Raw genomic sequence first — 23,671 nt, 5'->3', positions numbered from 1 at the left:
ACCAACAGCTCAATTTAACAGGACTTTGCCATAATATGCGGCATCATGCGACAAACAAACTCCGGGAAAATAGAGCTCAAAACTCACAAGAGTAATTTGGAACATGAAAAACGCATTAGCAACGCAAAATTGTTCTTTTACAATGGTACAGGCAACGGAAATTCTGGGTACTTTTCTCCGCACGAATCCTATCTTTTTGTTCAGCAGGATATCAGAACATATGAGCATGCCAAAGACAGTAAAGAGCATTTGGTGAGCTGTTACNCTATCTTTTTGTTCAGCAGGATATCAGATATGAGCATGCCAAAGACAGTAAAGAGCACTTGGTGAGCTGTTACTTTTGAAGGGCGGCGCTCGAGAGGACTCGATATTAGATTGAGTAGTATTTCTGTATTGCTGCTGAAGATCACCAACAAACCTTTTCAACGTAGCAAATGTAACAAGCGCGGGATGCACTACACTCTTCTGTAAATCTGTTTGAATGCCGAAGGCGTAGAGTGGGGAATATGTGACGTTGTCTAGTCTCTAACTTAGCCAACTTTTTTGTCTTGTTGATTCAGAACCCTGTCCCATTATCCGAACTAGGGCTTGAGAAATTCTATACTGGATAAAACGACAGTTGGAAGTCTAGATCAAGAGGGAATATTATACAGTACGAATTTCAGTGCTTGCCATCACGAGCAATCCATGGCATCGCCCCAATCAAAGTCTACGAAAGTTGGCATAACTTTGACCAACGTGTCCAATTCATTGGTGGAGTGGTGGTTACGGTCTAACGAATATGTACTCAATCTTGATGTTGAGAGTTAGTTCCGATGGGCTAGCGGCCTTGTTTCTTTGACCCCCCGTAGACTTCTAATTCAAGCAATCTTTGGACGGTTTATTGGCTGTTCGTTGCATCACTGAAAATTACCGGTTGGCTGACAGTTCCTTCCAAATTTCAAAGGCAGTTCTTCTAAGTAAACAGTGGCCAGGCTTTGCTGTTGTACTTCTGGGTTTTACCGAACTGCCTGGTTCGGTTTCAGTCAGTGGAAAGTGAGGAGAATTCGGCCTGAGGTCTGCGCATTATGTTGTTGCCAAACATCTGACAAAATCGCATAATCGCTGTTAAAATCAGCCTTGAAACTGACTTTTGTGGGTAGACCTCCCCTTGGTCATGGAACGATTGCTTCCCGTATCTGACCTTACTGTCACTTGGCTTGCATAAACAAGATTAATAAAGCCATTCCAGATTCCAGATTCTCCCATTCCTAACTGTATGGGAAATTTACTGTACGTAACTAGGATTTGCCTATTTCTGCTTCCTTTTTGATAGCTTAGGATTAGATTATACAGTAAATAACTATAAGAAGAATAAAGACTGCGAACAAGACTTGTTCATGTGATAGTTCCTCTTAGCTTATACGTTACAAATTTATATTATGCCGGGAATCACGTGAAAAAGTTGCGTGAAAATCAGCGGTACATACACACTAGTGGGGAAAAAAAGAAAAAAAGGTGGAAGGATTTCAATGGGCCACCGAATCACGTAAGTGGTGCCAATGTTAGACAAGTTTGTGGGACCGAATTTTTTTCCAGGCCAGCTCAAGTTCAGAAGTTTCTTTTGGACTCAAAGTTATGGGTCCAGCTGCCGGATTCCACTCAACTCTGCAATCGATAGTAGTCTGGATTGCACCAACCGTGATTGTTTCTGAGATACGCATCATATGAAAAAAGGCGTGCTGTTTGTCGATGGCATGACTGGTTTCGGTCGGATGTGACTCAATCTCACTTGAGTCTAATTTCTTCCAACTACCACTCAGAGACACGGGATTGTGTTCTCACGTTCCGTCCGACAAATACCTTGTCGTACAATGCTCAGCACGAGCGTACAAATGAGTACAAACAGAAGATGGAGTTAGAACGTACCAATTTGTCCTTCAGACGGGACCGGATAGTTGGGCTGTGATTGAAACTCAAGCAGTGATTAACAGCTATGAATACCGTATCAACAGAGTTTTTGAGCCTTCTGGTAATTAGTTCAGCAACAGAGTCACCTGTGAATGAGAGCCTCATGTAGACGGGCTTCTTCCCAATGAAACATTGTTTAGGTTTTGGCTTAACGGATTCCACAGTCTTTTAGGATAGCTATTATGCAGGAATGTGTGTTCAAAGAACTTCGTTTCCCCTTGTGAGCAGTCGGAGGAGCATATCTTCATTGCTCTATTAGTTAGGCGCCTAATCATGTTACGTTTCCGTTTCAACCGATAAACGCTATCTGATGGAATTTACTGACCTTTCCATGTTTGTTTTCTACGGATTTTTCGCTTTATGGTTCCGTCAGACTTCTTCGTCAGACTTCTAGCATCGAGTTAAATGGCTCGATAGTAACCTTGACACTAGTATCAACTGAAGTGAAACTGTTTGCTCGTCTGCTGTGTTGGTAGTTTAACTTTCGAGTCCCAAATGTGGTCATCAAAAAATCGGGGCCCAAATGAGGCCGCATCGCGACTCGGTCCTTTTACCGAGAAATTTGATTACTGGAAGGAAGCTGAACATTATAGTTACAGAGTAGTAATAGTTCTTGAAGATCCGGAATATGAATGCCGAAATCTTTACCGTTCCACTCAATCAAGTCCCAAAGGCAGTCTATTTTCTCAATAAGCGATACGTTAGCAAACAGTGACTCGACGATCAGGGGGATCACAGAGTGCTAATCAAATCTGATCGACGAAATCAAACCTCTCAGGATGTGTCAACATTCTTCTCCTGATTGGTTATAACAGTTTGGCAAGCCATTTGACCAATGCATGATAGGGAGAATCAGGCATATCGAGGATGGGCCTGAAATTTAGGCCGGGTTTATGGAATTTTGGGAGGGAATAAAGCCGAGGAATTGTTGTGCCGGAAGGGCGAATACGCTCAAACATATTGATATCAACGTTTCTAGATTCTTTAAGATGTAGTATTTTGGGCACCACTTTTCCAGTAAGTCTATTTTGATGGTTAGAAAAATGGTATCGCTGTGATGTACTCGTGAGTATAAGGACTCCCCTAAGCATGACATTATTCTTGAAGCACTCAGAACACGTTATTTCAGTAATGTGTCCCAACTATGGATGCAAAACTTCCTTTAGTTATCGGCCGAAAGTTATGAGATTTATTCAGTGTTCAATAGGAATTGTTTTGTAGCCAGGTTGCAGCATAACCACCCTTGCTTACGCGTAGCAGAAGCTAAGGGGACGTTAATATTAGAAATATCAGAAGGAGAAACATTTGACAAAATCAAACTATCCCCAAAAAATCAATTGAATCAAAACCGAACTAATACGCACTAGTTCTTGACGCCGGCGATTCTGCGTTTTATGCAGCTTACTAGTCACTGAAGTTTACACATTCTAGTTTGGTTACTTCATCATTCTACCCGTCAAGTGAGTCCACTAACTACATAGAGTTGGCTACACACATATAAAAAGTACACTTGAATCGTCCAGTTTTGTCGGTCGATTCACTATCTGACGTTCGGTGCACAGCATCCTAGAAGTACGGAAGTAATTTGAATCAACCATGCGTGTTGGTGATTCAAAAAAGTTTATGCTCCCATTTGTGGAAAAGAACAATCATTAAATGCTTCAGTCGGCCATACTTGTCCATTTGACGGACATGATACCTCTTCTTTCTTGAGAGATTAAGCTATTCACTACTACAATTTAGGTTGGAATATAATGAGATTCTCATGGCATACAAGTGGGGTTATCATTCGTTTACTGTATGTCCGCAATCAATGCGCAATCATCTTCGATAGTACAATATCAGTGTTCAAAATTGATGCTTCGCCGCCGTACAACCATTATTTGGTTGAAAGCCTTATTATGAAAAAAAATCAATGTGGATGAGGAACGGACTTGGTGCTACTTTAATACAGTCATTTCGAGGTACCCACACCTCCGGACACTCATTCAGGCAATCGAAATCAATTAGCTGCTATATCTTGCAACTTATCAAACCAGGCGCAATGAGGATCACCTGGTCCCATTCTGGAAGGCGAGTCGCACGGACACCATCCGAGCTTTTCGCATTGTTTCACGTCAGTCTACCAGTTCAAAGTTTGGCTACTTCTCTGCCCCTATCAAACGCAGACAAACGGTAGACGGTTCGGCATGCGCAATACATGGCCCAAGCAAAACAGCTTCTGCTACTAGACACAAGCTTCGATTTAGATCTCCGTTGCACAACCAAACACTCGCTCTCTAACTGTTTTTTTTACGGATTCGCCGAGCTACGGTTCCGAGACAACGGTCATCGGAGACCAAGAAACGTCTCACTTCCGCTGATCGAAGTCTGACGGCCATACATAAAGCGGCGTGTTTTGTAGCCTGCTACACACGTCCCTTGAGATTCAGGCATGTGTAACTTTCATGCCATAGGTGTCTCAAATTGTCAAACGCAACCCGAGCCTTGCAGATTCGTACATTGACCTCATCCGTTACACTACAGTCAGAACTACAGTCAGAAGTGATACAACTTCCAAGATAAGTAAAACGCTCCACAACTTCCAATGCCTGTCCCTGGATTGTAAGTGGCGTGTTCAATGACTGCATATCCAGGAGCGCGGCCCTACATTTTGTGATTGAGAAGTGAATACCAAAGGACGGTATGACTTTGGTCAGTTCATCTAAAAAAATACCGGCGCCTTCTCCTAAACTCCGAAGACGGGAACGATATCTTGTGCATATCCCAGACAAACAAGGTTTTCGTCAGCTGTTGTTTGAACACCAAGGTTTTGAGTATTTTATACCAAAGGACGCATTTTCTCGTCGATCACGAAATTACATAGGAATAGAATGAGTGGGCACCCCTGACGGGTAAGGCTTTGTGTACGGAAGCCTTTGGAGATCTCTCTCACTTAGAATACAAAGAACGTATAAACTTAACAGACTTCCGGGGCATTCTTTTATGAGAAACGTGCCATGAAGATCAATATGCCACCAAGGTTAGATTCACCAGACACCCCTATGGGGTATCACCCCCACGGAATGGCTACATAAACCCTCCCTCTGAGTTTCAAGTGAGCGAATAGACTAGACCTAAATCATCCACCTCAAATCCGGTAATGTCCCATAAAACCCAAAATTTTGCGAAGAAACTTCAAACCGGAAACCAACGCGATCTCTCGACAACTCCAGCCAATCCGCTGCCGGCAACTGCAATGAATGTGCGCTAACCCGTTGCGAAGTGCAGCACTTTCCCTTTCTGGACTTCTACTGCTGTTTAGCGTCCTTTAAATGACTTTGGAAATTTGTGTTTCATATGAGATAACAGCTGTTCAAATCCATCCCCTGTAGGGTCTCACCACAGGTACCAATGCCCTTTTTATTCGAGACTCAGTCAAACTATTTAAATATCCACTATCCCGAAGTCTGTTCCACACATCAATTTGGCTGTTGTCCGATCGATTCCTTCTGTATGCAAGACCCTTAGTCGGCGAAACATTGACCACATATCACTAATGAATATCGGTTTAAAGTGGGCAGACGAATAGTTCAGTTAACTTCTGGTGCACCGTGGTTTAGATGTCCCACCAATCTAGGTGTCGTACAATCTAGTGTGCACAACGTTGAACACACTTTCATAATAACTATGATGTGGGAACTCAGGTCACTCAAATAGTTGTGAAATTCACTGGCCTGGTCTCGTTTAATCACGACATAACGCTAAAATACCCTTGGGTGAGTACGAGAATTCGAGCGAAGCTTTTTTCGAAATATTCCATGAAAATATCCGCCAAAACCAGGACAATTAAATGGCATTGTACCGACATTAAGTATCCTAAAACTGGTGGGTAACATAGTAACTACAAAGGCTGATAAGAGTAAAGCTTCTGCTGTCCTGATTATCTAGAAAAGATCAAGTAACACATAGTTGAAGGACCTCACCTGCGAATATGGCGTCTAAAATGAAAGAGTAAAGTTGAAGTTGGCAGGTGTTTGCGATAAGTAGCGTACCATTACAAACAAGGTAATTGGTATCTATTGTATCCTAAAAGTTCAATCCATCCACGGCCCACGATAAATCCACGAAGTAGATGTCCCAGTGGGACGGTAGTAGGCTGATATCCAGTTAGCGACAAGTCGACGTGTTCTATCACGTGTTTACCTTTTCAGACAAAAGAACGTGTGAGAATATTTGTCGAGTTTCGCGAAAGATTCGACGAGAGACTGTCACCGTTACCCTTTGAAAAAAAGACTTAATCAGTGTAGACCACGCGGGGATCCAACTTGTCTGGTTGTACTGGCATCAAATTCATTTACTAAACACAACTGTTCTAAAGTTCCTGTGTAATGGTTCATTAGTTTATGATATACTGGTATGAGTTTTGCTCTGTTTCGTTGTCGAACGCTATGCAGACTAACGAAATTTGCCAATGACATCCAAAAGGAGTCACCGATTGAAGCACACTGATCAGAAAGATTGAGGCCAAACTAAATCGAACTAAATGTAGAATTTTCCAAACCTATCCACTGTAAGATTTCGGAACCCATGAGAAATGGCCAGACCTTTTACCTGGTGTTCACTACTGAACTTGTCGGTTGCTGATCGGTTCTCCGTCTTCCTTGGAACTCGGACAACCTTATAGCCTACTCATTTTGTCTGACGAAACTTTTGTGTCAAAAGTGACACGTTGCTCAACCATTAACCCAAGCTCACCAAATGGTGCACTGCTGAACATTTGAAGTTCATGACTACCGCGAGGGACTGAGTTGACGAACAACAACAGGATGAATGCAGTAGAAAAACAGAGAATACTATAGACAGACAAAGAATGCTGCATTTCCAAATCGCAGGCCAGCTTATGTCGGGTCCAAATCGTTTCTCGTCCTTCTGTAGCACTCCTCACCCCAACCCAAATGGTTCAAGTTACGTCTAATTTGAAGGCCTCAGTGGCTATACTTTCAACCGTCAGATGCCAGAATGTATTATATTTTTTGGTCGGCTCCCCCCTGATGAGATCGAAGTTAGGAATAACGTGGATCGCGTGATCAACATGTGATCACAGCATGATCCGTCTCGGAATATTGTCTGCTACGCTGCTGTTCCCACTGCACTTTCACGCGAGCTGTCAGACCAGACGGCAAGACCAACTACAGCTAAATACCGGAAGTGCAGCGAGCGTGCTTTTTCAGGGGACTGGGCCAATAACGCACTGTTTTTTTTCAAACAGCGCACTTTTAGCCATGTTGACAGACATGCTTTCACAGACTGGAAAGTGGCACTTGCCAAGACCTTAATTAGACACATTGGTGTTCATTTTATTGTCTATCGGAATGTTTTCAAGACTAATATCACAGATGAGTCAACAGTTCCTAAGTAACAAGACGAGTTGTCCAAAGGATTGCCGAATGAAGTTAGCATATCTATGCCCTCGGAACAGCTACAGGTTCATCGTTCGATCAGTCGAACAAACCAATTGTATCTCTCAGGTGTGGACACGGTCACCAGCGCAGGCTGGTGGAGTGGTGCTACCACTCACCTCCCATGTCAAATGTGTGGAGTTTTAATCACTGTCCGGCCAGTTATAAGTACTTCTGATGAGTTCTAATGAGAGCGAAACTCGAGTCCAGAGCTTTCCGCTTTGATTTGTACTGATAGACCACTGTTCCAACAAGAATAATGTAAACGTGAATTCTAGAAATCCGGAAAACACTTAAAACAAAACAAATTTTAGCGAAATGCACTCATTTGCAAACAAATTTGGTTTCGCTGATCCTATTGTGGTTGTCTTAACAAGAGAGAACTATAAAACGTACAGCGACGTATTGAATGGTAATAGTTACCAATTAATTACTCGGCATTTGGGTTTGAGTTAACTGGATAGTATAACTTGCAACCGTTAGAGTGAAAATTGAAATGTGGTATCTCCAGTCAGTTAACATTTCTGTTGCAAATGAATAGGGATAACGAATTTTACGAAACTTTAGTGGGAAGTGGATACAAACGAAGCACAGCAGCGCAAGACCAGGATGCTTTCGAGTCAACTTTTGTGCACGTCACGGTGTCGACTGCTTGAATAAAATATTTGTTTGATCACTTGTGTCTTTCCGTCCAAACTCTTTGCCAAACCAGCACACGTCTGTACCAATCCCTCTGGTTTGCTCGTGTCACATCCCTAACATAGACGGAACATTTGGAATCGCGTGTCCCGGTGCCCGAAAGCATTAACTTCCTGGCTTTCACCTATCGCTCGAACCCATATAACTGAGAGGAATCAACACTGACGGGTCATCATACACTGGTGCGTGCATATCTATGGGGAATAGCAGTTTACTATTTAGACGACTAGAAAATGAGCCACTTTGTTGGCTCTTGTAGAGATGCGCAAAGTGTGATCTTTGGGCTTTGGGTTTCTGATGGTATTCCGATATTCCAATGATTGTACCCAACATACCAAGCATATAGTAGACGAGCCACGCACTTTATCTGTTCACGATAGTTCACTGCTCAGCCAGTCGATGAGTGGTGCGAAATTCGGTTTCAATAAGAAAATAAGCCCACTGAAGTTTTGACGAGTTCCACGAAGAACGAAGCTGATCGTGGGCCATACACAGTTTTCATCGGTCCAATACATGGTACTCAAACATGATTGTCTACCTTGAGTATCGCTCCAACCGAAAGGTAGGACTCCATTTGTATAGCACATTCGGTTGGAGAGCTTTCAGATAAGCCTCAGCTGAGCTTCCCGTCGTAACCAATTTAATGTTAAACGAGACTTTGTTGCATCAGTTTTACTCTTCCCCATAGACAATGAAGGGGAAATGAGAGGAGTTATGTCACGTGTACTGTGAGCAACCCTCAGGCGTCGTGAAAGGCAAGACAGTTTGTAGGCAGTGGATAGAAGCTCGAAGTAGACACAGTTGATTACTCATGCAACGAAGTACCTGAACCTGTGACTAGAACTGACCTATCAATGAGCCATTGGAGATCGCCAGAGGGACATCTAGATATCCGAAGGAATATGACAAAACCGATTGAGATTCGAACGAAGGATTCGGTACGTTCCGAATTCACAGAAGCAGACCTTGTTTGGACAGTTACAAAGTGCTTCATAAATGTCAAATGGAACAGATATGAATGTCAAACTTGATGTAATGGTCGAATGGCGTTGGTGGATAACACATTTTTGTTCATACCGTTCATTGGAGGGTATTTTTATCTCATTTAACATACCACTGATTTACAACAGTCTGGTGAAGAATTGTCTGGTTTAGTGACATCCAAATCGAAGAACGTGCAAGATGGTGAATTCGATGAAGCGCGTGGTAGATGTGATGAAAAAAATGTTTAATGATTGCAAGCTGGAGTGGCCATAACTTGACGGGTTAATTAATCACAATTTGGGAAGAGAAGGATACAGCGGGTAATTGACCGCTATTTTCATTGGAACACGCGTCTGTGGACCCGTTATGTAGCCGGTAAATTCGATTTTTCAGTGTGATTCTCAGACTAACCAGCTAGTAAGCAGATAAGATGACCATGTGATCAGTGGTCAGAAAATGTTATCGATAATTAGTCGTCGATTGTCCGTACATAATAGGCTTGTGATCACATGGTTAGGTGTCCGATATCTCTGCGTCCAAACTATGGGCCTAAATTAAAACGAACTTTCTTCGTTTTCATTTTATTTTGAGGCTAAAATTAAGCTTATGCATGTGTTCGTAACTTTCTATTTTTATATCAGTCTTGTAAGTTTGGCTAGCCGGTTCAGCTTTTATCACCATCCCAAAAGATGAACGCTCAAGGGATGTTCAGGCCATCAGGACTCTGGTTTGAAATCCATTAAATTTGGCCCATTCACTTTCAACAGAACGATTATGTGGTGATAACATCACCGGTAGGACCCATCGCTGTTGATGTTTTGACGTCGTATTGCGAAAAAAGTTTTCAGCTAGCTCAGATATTCCAATCATGTCCTCTTGGTTTTAAACGAACAACACACTAGCAGTACGTTAGGCCTTCTAGGACCCCAAACTTCTTGATTGCGAGTTGTCCTTGAATGCATTCAGCATGCTGTGCACGAGCTTCTTCTAAAAGTCTACATATTCATACCTTTATATGAATCTTGTCTCAGCATTTCTCATACATGTTCAATGCTTCATTCGCGAAAATTAAAGCCTGAAGTCACCAATTATCTGGCAAAATTTGCTGAAACAATGACTTCTTGATCAGTATCACACAGTTTATCTGAAGTCCTCTGTTTTGGCTCACATGTTTGGGGCACATGAAACGCTATACTGACGTGTTCACTTAGCAGACAGTGGGGCAGTTGATATCCCTCATATGATTTTTAAGAAACAGATGAACAGAAACTGACCCATTTATCTGATCAGGCCATTCGATTCGGCAGTGAAAGAGTGCTCTTCACTGAGGTCGGTTACGTATCATGTCCTTGAGATGATTGACCTTTTCCAGAGAAAGTCATGAAGACTCGAAGATCCCACAGGACTCAGTTCGGTGGCAGCCGCATTGATTTTGCGCTGTCAGGTCATGCCCTGCACCCGCCAAACTTTCATCGACAACAGTTCAGTTTTGAAAACCTTGCTCTCTTTGGTAAGTAGTGGTCCAGCACGCATAGCACATATCCCCACCATCTTAACCTGATAAGTTTCACTTGAAAGTTTAAGGATTCTGATTAATCGACAAGTAACATCTCACGCGCTGATCCATTGTGAACATGCTGCCGCCAGCTAACGCCAGCTATCCTGCGAAGACGCCAATTATTAAACGTATGAATCAATCTAATGTCCTTGAATCAGAATAGCTCATCATCGCAGCCCTAGGGTACGGCTGCACTTCTGGTCGCCTGGTACGCATCTCCTCCAGTTCGCTTCAACGAAATTTCTTTTTTAAAGTTGTAAATGAAAGAAATTCGCAAATGTGATCCATGCCTTGATTATGCGTGCAATGACTCGTGTCACTGTGCAGACACGTCTTGCGCAACGGCAGGGCAGGTGTTACTGCCTAATCATCAAACTACTGTAAAACAACATTGATGTTGCTTTCATTCTCGTCCAATTCCACAGTACCAGTCCTCCGGATTCTCACTAATAGGGAACCGCCGCTAAATTTGGTGCTGTCCCAGCCTAATTCCGCACATAAAAACTGCATGACATCTGACTATCCCAGTTATTTTCTTGCGAATTGAGGTTTGCTTTCCATCCTGAAGCTTGCCGTAATACCGCAACAAATGTATCAATGCAGTTTGAGTTGTTCTTTACCGAGTATCCCCTCCTTCATGGGAGATTGTACTCTGTCTTTAAATTCAAGAGCTTAAATAGTCTCTTTTCGTCTAGAAGTACCGGAGTAGAAATCAGTATACTTACACTGTACACACGAATAAATTACCGAAGTATTCTATTCTCCCTGGTTATTACAAATTCGTCTATTTATAAGAAAAAACTGTTTTGATACTTAGAAATCCGTATATGTTTGATTTAGTCAACTGCGTACGTGTGCTATGCGGCCACTGAAAAGGTCGACAATTCACTATGTCTTTCTACGCTTTCTATCAACTGTAAAACCTCTCCTTTTCACTTACTTTTCAAAGCACGTCTCAATGATTTACCTGGGCTGACGTGGCATTAACGATAAGTCTAAATGAATGAACTAGACTAAATATACTGTCACATCTAACTTACTGACACGGACGGTGTTTTTAAAAACACTGCAGATATCTACGTGACTTTCTTGGTTTCGATGTTTACGCAGATTTTTGTGGATTTATTTTTAGAAGTGGATGCCGTATGATGTGATGTTTTAAGCATTTGCCCTCCACCCTAATACTTTTTTCATCAAATTCGGGCGGAACAATCACTAGTGAACTAGCCCACAAAACGCCTAAAAGTTTATTTATTCACTTCGTTTTGACAGCACCCAAGGCTAAATTGGTCATGAGAGTCACTAACCGTAACTGCCATATGAAACACGTTAAGTAAAATTGCCACTCATCAGGGGCTATCACTACATACCGTTTGCAGCGAATGCTGATTGATTCTGGCGTTTTTTACGTATTAGACTCAACAAACCTCTTTATTAGTACACCAGAGCCGATCATGGTTGGTTGTAGCAGCGTGTCATAGGAGTGGAGACCAGGCGCTCAAAAAGATTTGATTGAGAGAGCACCGAGAATGGAGGTGAAGACCGTAGGAAATCCACCAAACATTTTGTTAAAATGCATCACGAGGCAGTTGTAGCGGCAGTTGGAAACCGATGTGCATTCACTACGAACTGAACACAACTTCGTGACAGTCTCCGGAGACTTGAAGTCACACCACTTCTGTGAAGCAATGTGATTAACATTTTGCGTGCTTTCGGTGTGCTACCACTCTGTCGTATTTGAATTAATACATGCTACTTGCTGGGATTCTTTTAAGGGATGACCCTGATGTAATCATTTCTTCATGGTTTGGCTAAGACGCCGGATTGTATTTTGAGGACCTCAAGGAATTAGACCGTTGTCTTGATGAACGCACGTTGTTGCTATCCACTTGCACTCTGTCCCAGAGCTGAACGCACTTTGCTGGATTGGATTTCAGTCAACGGTAATCTGGGCGCCTCTTGGTTATCCAGCTCGATCAAACTCGGAGTTACTCAACATAGAAAACGGTGCCTCTTTTTGGTGTCGGTATGTGCTCCAACAGACTGCGGTTCTGAAGCTGAGAAGGTTGATTTTTATCGACAATTATCCGGACTCATTCTTCAAGAAGGAAGCACTGACAATGTGATAGCGTGCCAATCCACCAGCTTCGGAGAACTAACGCAGCTCAGCAGTAGGGATCTGAAATAGCTCGTCTACTTTCCACAGTAAACCAACACTGCACTGATAGCGGGCAAGCGGATGAACATGGCAAAATGTGAAAGGAGCTATGTTAGCTGCATTCATTGCCCTCTGTCCGACTTCTCCGATACCATCGAATGACCACTAGATGTCGTTGGTCCCGACTGATTTCAGGAAAACTATGTCAACAGATATCGATCACGACGGTGCACGCAAATCCCTCAAATACCAAAAAGTGGAGACTAAGAAAATACCGATGTTTGTTGGACAATCAAAGCTCAGAAGGTGAAGGAGGCCTTTGCTACTGGGAACGGCTGCGCCATATCCCAATCAGTAGGATTGACTGGACAGAAGAAAACAACGGTGAATGAAACATTGAGTAAAAAATGCTGCTCATTAATTCACTCTCAAAAACGCCGTGGAACACTTTGAAAAGCAGTTTAGTTGGGGTCCTGTTACACCAGACAGTCAGTGCGGTCGATGCGGGCGATTAGGATGTGAAACTTAACTGCCCGTCAGACGAAGAAACAAAACACGAAGTATCCGTACTGAAACATGGGCAGGTGCCAGGATAGGAAGGTCTGCATCCAGCCCACTTCAAAGATGGCGGAGAAGCCATGATGACCTATCTGATAGAACTAACCGATGCGACATGGTGTGAAGACTGAGTTCCTGCAGAATGGAACACACTGATAGTCATCCTTATCTTCGGAATGGGTACACGAATACTGCATGAAAACCATCGTGGCATCAGTCTGATGACTGTGGCATCGAAGTTGCCCTCTGGTCTCATTATTCGAAGGTTGACTGAACGCAGAAAGAGAGACAGGTCAGTGAAGACCCAGCTGGGTCCCGTTCTGCGAGAGGATGGACAGATCATATTTCCCCCTCCGACAAACCTTGAAACAGCGATGCCATTTCCAGTGGGTGACAACATTTGTCCTCGTTGACCTGAATGCTGTATTTGACTCTGTGGACCATCGGACACTGTGGCAGTGCTGCCTCACGTAAATTCTTGATCCTCCTTAATGCACTTCCGCAGATGCTTGAAGATTTGCAGAGGACTCTCTCCTGGGCTCACCACGTCAAGTATTGTTTGACAAAACTATCATCTTTTACCTTCCTTCTTTCACTTCGTCACTGGTATGATTATAGTACACTCACTCCAATACTCTAATGCCTGTGAGGTATTCGTTCACAGATATCAAGTACGCAGACGATATAGCTCTCATTGAATCTGACGCTACTGTAGTGGGGAAGAGGGATACATCAATGGTTAGAGACATTGTTCCAGTTACGCCGTCAATGACTGGCGTTTACTCATGCTGTTGCTTCCAGTGCGATAGCATCTCTCCCAATTTCTTCAGTGAAGAGGCCACCAGTACTTTCACATTTAGGCAACGATTATATTAGCCAACGCCTCCAAAGCGTAGCTATTCACCGGTGAGCAAAACTGTGGCAGCTATAACGACTGTACAACGAGCACGCGGATTTTTATAGCTGAAGATGATTACGATGATGATAATCATGCATTTACTTACGCGAACCCTTAAGTTTCCGTCTGGATAGTAATTTGAGCCTATTTCTACAGGTTGAACTCTATCCGAGGTGTCTTCACATCCTGGGCAAACAATCCGTTAGTTGAAGTAATTTCAGTTTTCGGGAGGGGCTCCATCAGGCAACACCTATGAAACAACGTTGGGGGAAGTCTCACTTACGTTACGGACAGTGAATTTCTGGTCCACCTGTTTTGTGAACGAATACATACTAATGAATTATCGCCATCACTCAGGAGTGAGACCCTCGAACAGCAACTCTTCACAGGCTTCTATTTTGAATTTCTTGGTCAGTTAAGGGAACAATGAAGTCTTATTTTGACATATGAATCAACTAAAGCTCTGAAAACCGATAAACAGTAGGACAACAAGACCATGCTGACTCAGTGTACTAGATTCACATACGATGCTGGAGCCGGTCACTTAAAATGCTCCAACTCGATTTTCCTGCGTCAGTGAATAGGTGGTATATGAAATGGACAAATATGCCGATTCTTTGTGCCCAAGGCTTACCAGACTTATAGTGTTCTTGAAACAGAACACGATTTTGCGCATGAATAGGTCATGAATGTCCCCACCATCCCACTTATATATGGAGCCAAATAGAACACCCAATCGTGACCCAGCTATCTCACAGGCGTAACAGACTGAAAAACCTAAAGCCTTTCAAACAACCTTTCAAAACTTAGGATTTCCAATTAGACAAGTGGAAATAGTCTTGAAGATTGGTTGATCTAAGGAGGGCACTGAACTAGCTTTGTGGATTGTGGATATCGATAAAACGACTTACATATACCCCTTGAATAGAAGCTGCAAGACGAATCTAAAAACGACATATCCACATCAGCTCCATATCAGTTAAAGAATGTCATAAGAATGCATGAAGTGGGAAGGATGTATGCCGAAGCGTCAGAGAAGCGTCAAAAGCAGAACGAGAACTGCTAGTCGCATTAGAAAAATGTAGCAGGTTAATGTTACATAAAAAATCAAATGGGTTGACAATTCAACCCTTTGAATCACTGCGACCGAAATCAGAACAGCCCAATGGAGAACAATCATTGGCATGAGTAATTTCACATTGGTTTCGTCCCGTATTTCCGTGGCTCACTTTCGACACAAACATTGTGTTTCATCTATTGGCGTTTTCTATCAAGTGACGATTTCGGCTGATTAGCTTAACAAAATATAGTAAAACGTACCAACTTCTCGTTTGACGACTGACCTTTGATAATCAACCCTTCTGTTTTCCTTTCCAATGATAAAATATAATGGAAAAAACAGCCAACACACTACTGAATCCCATCTGTCGGAGGTTGTTTCTGAGGTTGATTGACAGATACAAACAGGCACAGTGCACCTGAGGTAGGCATGGTTTCTGGAACCACGAACACATGGCATTTGAACAACGAATGAACACAGTTCAGTTCATTAGTTATTGTCTCTGTTTCTTGCGTTGTCTGCAGGCAAAAAGGCCCCTCAGTTCTTTGCGGAACCGCGAGCCGACTGCAATATATAGGTAAAAGTTGGCTGCGTGATTAGTGTACATCAGAAGTTCAGCAATGCAGTCCATCCATTCTAGTCCTACCGACGCCATGCTATTCCACGTTATCATTCCCTTGACCAAACCTACCGGAGAGGTGGTCACCAAAAATGTTGCGGACATCAAGAGTAACAAGATGGTAAGTTGGCGCATTTCTGTTGCCATACTGTAACCATGTTTGCGTGTAATGTTAACGGTTTTGACGGCTATTCCATTAATACGATATGGAAGGAATGTGATGTTGACAGGCCTTTGTGGTGGCAAAGCTCTCCAATTGTCATGCCTCAGCATTGAAGGAACATCTGACTTATGGGTTTCGCAGCAATTTACCGGCAACCACTGCTGGATTTCATTGGAATCGCGAGGAACATGAAACCTATCAATGGGGAACGACTGAGCACAGAAGGTGCACACTTTTCTTGGTGGTGCTGCAACTGGCCTTTCACGGAACGAGCGGAAATTTGTGAGCGATTTCCATCCTTGATGCATAACTGACGGAGTATTTCTGGGGTTAACACTTGCCGGAGCAGCGTGAGTTGAGTTCACTAGTAGGGCAGATCGATTCTTGTTCGCAGTACGAAGACTAGTCAGAATTATTATATTGAATACTGTGATCAGCAAAAATGGGATATAACTATAAATGGCAGCATCAATAGACACCCATGCACGCTTAACTCCGTTTGTGGAAAACGGTTCACGAAAGTCGCAAATTTGTGCTGGCTGTACGTGATAGGCAGCAATCATCTCTTTTGCCGTCAGTTTACCTAATGTCACAGATCCATTCATAAGGAAAGCATTGTTTGGCGTGAAATAATCATCTCTGATGATAGAAGTAGTATCAACGAGGTCGATCGTCACAAAAAAGTGACTACCAATCAGGAAAACTGCCAAAGTCATACACAGCAAAATCACTCTGGAGCGCTTTGCTCGGTCGGACTGGGCGGAATGCAATGGTAACTTAATGACCAAGGCGCGCTCCACTGTGACGGCCACAACTATCCAAGCTGATAAGCAACTTGTTGTAACTCCAGTGTAGTTCAGGAGTTTGCACAAAACCCAGTGTCTCTCTTCCAATCGGTGACCAGCTAGCCGGTCTGTCCAGCGTCGGAGTAGGCCGAAGCACAATACGCCTTCGTCCACCAAGGCCAACACAGCAAGGTACATGTAGGATGGATGATAAAGCATCGATCGTCGGCAAAGCACTGAGAAGGACAGTAAATTACCGACCGTACCAATGAGGAAGATCATGGGTGGAACAACTAAAAATATGAGCGAGATTACTTGACAGTTGAAGGCGACATTGTCTTCGCTGGTCCAGCCAAGTTCGGAGTGGAGAAAACTGCGAACCAAGTCAGCATCCTCCTCTGAATAGTTGAGACGCAACCGTAATTGTTCCTTGCTAAGATCAAGCAGCTTCATTAATCCCTCAGTATCATAATCCTCACAGCTGAATGTTGCTTTTGTCAGTTGTTCCATGCCACGGACTGCTCCCCTACTGTGACATCATTTTATTATCGAAGAAACGGAGTTCTCATTGGCTACACTGTTAGGCCAATCGCTTTGCCGTAAAGTCGAGGTGGAAAACTGTAGCAAGTACTGAAGCCCAAGAAATCTTACGATGTGTTACATATATTCAGTCCGGTATACGATATCTGCTAAATGACACTGACTTTCGGGTCGTCTACTGGATTGTGGGTTTTTCCTCTTAAGATGACCAGTTCTGTTAACAGTTCACACAAATATTTTTTAATAACCATTCTGCCTTCGAGCTTGCGAGCATAGAGCGATATTTATCGAAAAAATCTCAACCAAACGTTTTGACGTCCATGGAATTTTTGGTGCTACGATAATACAAAATAATATGTGAAGGCCAGAAAACAGGTCAGTAATTTTGTCAGAATAGAGACGGGCTCATAGAAAAACTAAACATTCGTAACTGTGACGGACAAGCGGCGTTTCTTGCACATAAAATCGGTTATCTTTTCATCAAAACAATCACAAATTTGTGAGTTGGTGGAATTCTGAAAGAAGCTTGACGGTTCAAATTTTGACATTAGCACAGTGAACAGATGTTCCGCGGCCTTATAAATCACCATTTTTTGGCCATTGATACTACTGCTCGGTAGTAAGCATATTCGACTCCAGATATGTCCCTTCTGCTGAATGCCTAACAATGCTACAAATCTTGGATGGTTTTCCTGGATAGAAAAACTCGGTTAACACTGCAATTGACTAACCGAATTCGGAGCGAACGGAATTTGTTTCGCCATATCAGAAACTATGTAGATAACTTGATTATGGGTGAAACTATTAGATAAATTTCTTCGCTGAATTTTGCCGGCTATCTTACTGTCAGTAATTCTACGCAAATTGCGGTTTTAGAACGTGAATCTTATATTCTGCTGTTCTTGTCCCGGTTTGGGCTACTGTTGTTACTCTGGCATTTTAGGGGAGAATCATGCTCCAACAGACAGCAGTGAACGCCAAGTTGATACTCAATAATTCGTTTAAATTCATTTATTATTAACATAATCTTTGGGTCTCTGATATCGATAGATCCCTGTCTGCGGATGGACAGGCAACCGAAGTTCACTGCCCTGGGTGCGTGAAATCACTGGCTTATGCACAAATGTAGGTCCACGAGGAAGGATTGACTATGATGGTAGTGTTCAAGTGTTCTGCTTTGCGGGACACCAGAGCAAACGGGACGCCAGCGTTACCATTCCCTAGTGTATAGATCAATCAGAGCACAAGACCCTGAAACAGATATCCCATTTTTTGTGGCAACACATTGAAAACGAGTAGGGAAGTGTTGCGAAGCCGAAGACTTTAGTCACGAATGCGCTGATATCTAGTTGGTTTATCACAAACAGAACACTGACTGTAAGCCTTTGTCGCACACAGCATAAGCTATGTATGTCGAGTCTATACCATATTTTGCGCTCTAAAGTAAATGCTCACTGGCCTCCTAGAACACTGTTTGATTTTTGTCTTCAGCATCTATCCGCGAATGCTGCGGAACATCATCAAGTTCCATGCAGATACACAAAACCATGTACTATCTATACAAAACCGGGATATTTATCTAATAAACTCAGTAGGGTTTAATCACCTGTATTTCGTGCATTAAATGCCTTGGGAAACTCTACAGAGGAGCGTTCACCTTGAAATCTTATCCCTGGTTTTGTTTATCATCGTGGGGGCCACACGATGCCACAGTACGCCATTCGCCTTCTTGCTTCTGAAGCGGTCATTCAATCAGGTCAAATTATTATGCCTCCGACCCCTATAACTCCACTTGATGAGGATCGCTGCGAGTGTCGAACAGCTGAGGTTTGTCGTATCTCATCACAACTTTCCTTGATACGATTATTCTTCTCGTTGCATCACACATCCGAGAGATTGAAACCCCTTCTTTGTAGTCAGTTGAACCGAGTTCTATTCTGAGTCTAATCGAGCCAGGGCAAGAAATGTGGTGGTCAGCTTGTTTTCGAATTCGACCGATATTACTTGTCAGTTATGTGAGGTGACAGTGGCGGGTCCATCGAACTAAGTGACTTCACCAGATTGATCAGTGTCCAATGCTGCGGCAAGGCGGAACGGAACGAGCGACAAACTGCGAACTCATTAATTGATGGTCATTAATGGAAAATAAGCATGTATTACGATGTAACGAGAAACCATGGTGATTCTTGGATCGATTTGAACAAGGCAGTGCGAACAATAGTACTGCAGGACAAAGTAGTCTCTTACAATCTCGTCCGTCATAATGTACAAGTTTCTATAAGGAGGAGGGGCATTGGCGAAAAGTAATTACACATCAAAACTGAGTGTCCTAGAGATATCACGGTGCATAAGACAGGGTAAATATTCATAGGTGTTCTTCTAACAATGTTTGGTAGGTGCTGTTCGCACCAGTTTAAGGATCTCTAACAGCCATTTGGCTAAATGGCAGCAAGATGAAACGTTCATAGCTAAACTGGGATGAATGGATACATGGGTCTATAGCATGTGTGAACTGCGTCCCAGTATCTTATTCTCACAAGGATATCCGTGAGAATAGGACACCCAAGGAGTAATGTAACCGCACACTGTTGCATTGCGGTTGCTTGTGTCATTGAATTTTTATGCAAGTAGAGAGACCCCCCTCGAACTAACCGGGCTCCCTGACTGGGTAGCCTGCTGAAACAGCGCGAGGAAAACAAGGACACAACCTTTTCAGAAGAGCTGTTAAACAATTCGGTAGTTTTTATTTGGGCAACGTTTCGATTTTGACACAAAAGCTTAATCAGGCCAAGTGAACAGGTCACAAAATGGGCCAGGTTATAAGACAGACGGGGAACCAATCAGTAAGTTCTCTTCAGACTAAATCAGTGTTGAGTGTCAATTAACGGCTCTTGTCGGCTAGTGTGGGTGCCAAAATCTTGAATCGATGTGTTGGAGGGTTCCAAATTAGTTCACATCGCTTTTCGTTCCTTATCTTCCACTTCAGAGTGTTTCACTTCTCAATCGGTCCCAAACTTTTTCCAATTGGTTGAAAGACACAACCTATTCCAAATGCATATGCTCATTTTCGCCTGGTGTACCAATCAAGTGGTTTGATTCATTTTCTGTGGTGGGCACTCCGTGAGAGAAAAAGTACCGTAATGGATGAATTAGGCTGTTTGCTGTTAGCAATGTGGCCGCATTTTGGACATGATTGCGTCACAATCGTTTGATCCCTTTTAGGGGCATTGAGGTGAAGAGGGGGTAGTCCGTCGTCCAGTTAAGTCCTAAAACCTGTGTGGCTCAGGTGAAATACGGTTATGATATCTTTCCTTTCTTTCTGATGACTTGCAGGACCTATAACGTGTTCTGAATAGTCCAACTCAGTAAACATCACAAGTAGGGTTGGAAATCACTGTCACTACTTTCATGGACGTACCTATCCAGCCTGTCAAAATAAGCATTGAAGTAATCCATCAAGCTGCCAGCTTCAGATACCTTGGCTCCACCATCTCAGTCGACAGACACGCTAAAGAATAAATCCAACGGTATGGAGAAAATGCCGCGTAAGCATTTATACCACTGAATGCCTTCTTTTTTAAAGGAACTGAGATTAATTTACCTGGCGGAACTCACGTCTCTAGCGCAATTATCCATCCGATTTCGATTCATTTCTGTAAACCCCACTATCTACAAACAGGAGATATCAGAGATACCACTAGTATCTCTGATGCATAGTTGAATGAGATCCGAAAACGTTGTCATGGCCCGCCACGCTTATCTCAAATTTCACCGACAGTGTCTGCAACGGTTTGGGCATTGACTTTGCAGGAACGGTGTCCAAATCACCAAACGAACCCTGGCCCCTGCACCATGTCAGAGATGGCGTTGTCACCTCAGAAAGTAAGTGAATACCCGGATGGTTACGTTTAAGACCGACGTGGAACTAACCGGTCTCCATATGATGTGTTGCTCGTCACTGCAGCCGACAATGGATAACACAGACCGGGAAGCCAATCGCCGTCATCATCATCTTTGTCATCACTGAACTTACAACCTGATCTAGGCACGATGGGCCAGTATGCAACATTCATCCACAGATGCCAGTTCTAAAGCATTAACCTGATCTAGGCACGATGGGCCAGTATGGAACATTCATCCACAGATGCCAGTTATAAAGCATTCGTTATCTAGGAAACATAGAAGAAAGCTAGAAACACAGCACCACACAGTCACCAAGTGCGGATCATTCTGGTTGAAAATGTACTACAAAATACAGTCGTTATTGCATATTTTCAATGAGGCTGGTGAACCGCGTGCCTCAATCGTTTACCTATGCTCTCAGGCCTTTTTTGTTTCAAGTTGAATGGCATCTGAACTGAAGGGTTTATAATCTTGTGGATAAACTATTTAGTCACGATACTCAAAATTTCCCTGCCTGTCATTCTGCAACTTCGATAAAGTGAGAAAACCTCTACAGATATGTCTACATGCATTTTTCGGTGGGTTACCTGTCTGCGACGTTTTCACATACGATATTTTAATACTGCACTGACGATTCTATTGGTTTCTCAACTCCAGAACAAAACTTAATTATATGGAAGAATTCTGATAGGCTTTTAAATTAGATTTTGTCTAATTTTTTAGGTCTCCCAAATTATAATTTATTTTAGAGCTTGAGGAAAGATCGAATAAGACGTCAGGTGGACATCTTCCCACACAGTTTTCCAGTGTTAAGATTTGCGAGCCTAAGCACTTCCGTAGCTGTAAGAATAGATGCTAACGCTCTCATCAAAGGTGTAGCAGTTTTTTCCAGAATTCTTCGGCTTGTCCAAAACTTGCAGTAGTTCCTGTGCAACAGAATTTCTCTAACTAAGAACCCACTTGATTAACCATATAGTTAGGTAGGCACTCCGATTATGCTACTTTTCGTTAATCCACGCCACCAATCAACCACGTGAATTAGATGTGCTCAAATTATATTACTGGGACAGCAAATTATCTCTAGTTTGATTTTCTCAACCTGCAAGACGGTGAAGCTCAGCCGAAAACTAGGAATATTTTATAGAAATTCCGCTGAGTGGACAATTGTAAATTGTGATATTTTTCCAGCCATTCGACGAAATTTCCAATTCCACAGTGAAACCGAGATACCGTGAAACTGTGAAACTGAAATGCCTGGTTCAGATGGCTTTCCAGTCTTAATCTTTGGGGAATCAGTTTTCCAGAAATGATGATCAATTTGGTGTAATGAGTAACGTAAGACTCTTCCGGCTGTGCACAAAATGAGGCTTCTATCACAAGTTTTTTATTTTAAATCTTGGACTGTTTCAATTTTAGTATGTTTTTGCTTCAAGTAAAAAAGAACAACATTCGTAAACTGGTTCCAGAGTGGGAAAATTGACTAAGCCCTACTAACTCCGTTGGGCTAGTACTGCTCAATCAACCAGACACAAGAGTTTGAGACTAACTCAGATCCACAGGGGACCAATCAAACTACGGTAAGACCGCCTTCAGAGCGACCAGATAATGCCTAGAAGCTATATAAGCACAGGCAAAAGAGTGGAAATTCATCCATTTAATCCTCGATTCGTGATGAAACGTTTGCAATCCTACTGCCAAGCTCGGAGAACAGACCAACCACAAAATAACACTCACGTTGGAAAATCAAAATTTTAGAAAAGTCGTATTTCGGACAGTAACTCAAGGCCGAAATGATGACTGTCAAGTGGTCCTCGGCTGTGATCAAGAACACTGTAAGTTTGGTTGATCCAATTTTTCTGTCGTCTGTCTTATTCAATAATATTAAGGACCTGGGGATTATTATTCTTACCTGCTAGCTTCTAACTGAAAGTAGTATTTTTATCTTTGTTCATGTGTTAGTTCAACCGGTGTACAGTTTGTAAGGCTTTTCTAGACGTAACGCACACTATTCACAAGATTGCTGAAAACTCTACGACACTCCACGACTGGTTCCACCTTTCTTGAGTAGTGTGTTCTACGTCTGGACATAAACGCATTCCTCTATTTTGAACATAGTACCAACAGAAATATGGGGCAGCCTGGTGCAGCACATTCAGTTTAAGCAGACCATCATAAACGAGTGATTAAGTTGTAATCGGTTAGGTCTTCTGTCAAGACCAAATTTTGTTGGCACGCATGATAAATGGTGTCAAAATGTGAGTCAACCAAAAGCATCAAAGAACCTTATCAGGAAGGGAGTCTAGATTTTTCTTTGATGATTACATATCGTATCACAAGCGGCTTGCTAATGTTTTC

At 42.7% G+C, this 23,671-nt stretch overlaps 2 protein-coding genes across 2 annotated transcripts; one reads left to right on the top strand and one right to left on the bottom strand.

Moving 5' to 3' along the window:
- Positions 1–4,949: 4,949 nt before the first annotated feature.
- Positions 4,950–12,820, top strand: T265_04814 (hypothetical protein; the record flags this gene model as incomplete). The annotated part of the gene is made up of 2 exons (XM_009169652.1): positions 4,950–4,972; positions 12,538–12,820. 2 exons carry the CDS (start codon positions 4,950–4,952, stop codon positions 12,818–12,820), a joined length of 306 nt encoding a protein of 101 aa, XP_009167916.1.
- Positions 12,821–15,799: 2,979 nt separating this feature from the next.
- Positions 15,800–17,326, bottom strand: T265_04813 (hypothetical protein; the record flags this gene model as incomplete). Its single annotated transcript, XM_009169651.1, has 1 exon — positions 15,800–17,326. One exon carries the CDS (start codon positions 17,324–17,326, stop codon positions 15,800–15,802), a length of 1,527 nt encoding a protein of 508 aa, XP_009167915.1.
- Between the last annotated feature and the right edge of the window lie 6,345 nt (positions 17,327–23,671).

The sequence above is a fragment of the Opisthorchis viverrini genome (genome assembly GCF_000715545.1).
Source record: "Opisthorchis viverrini unplaced genomic scaffold opera_v5_83, whole genome shotgun sequence".
Taxonomy (NCBI): domain Eukaryota; kingdom Metazoa; phylum Platyhelminthes; class Trematoda; order Opisthorchiida; family Opisthorchiidae; genus Opisthorchis; species Opisthorchis viverrini.
Note: the sequence above shows the minus strand (reverse complement) of the source record. Positions and strands in the feature narration are given on the sequence as shown.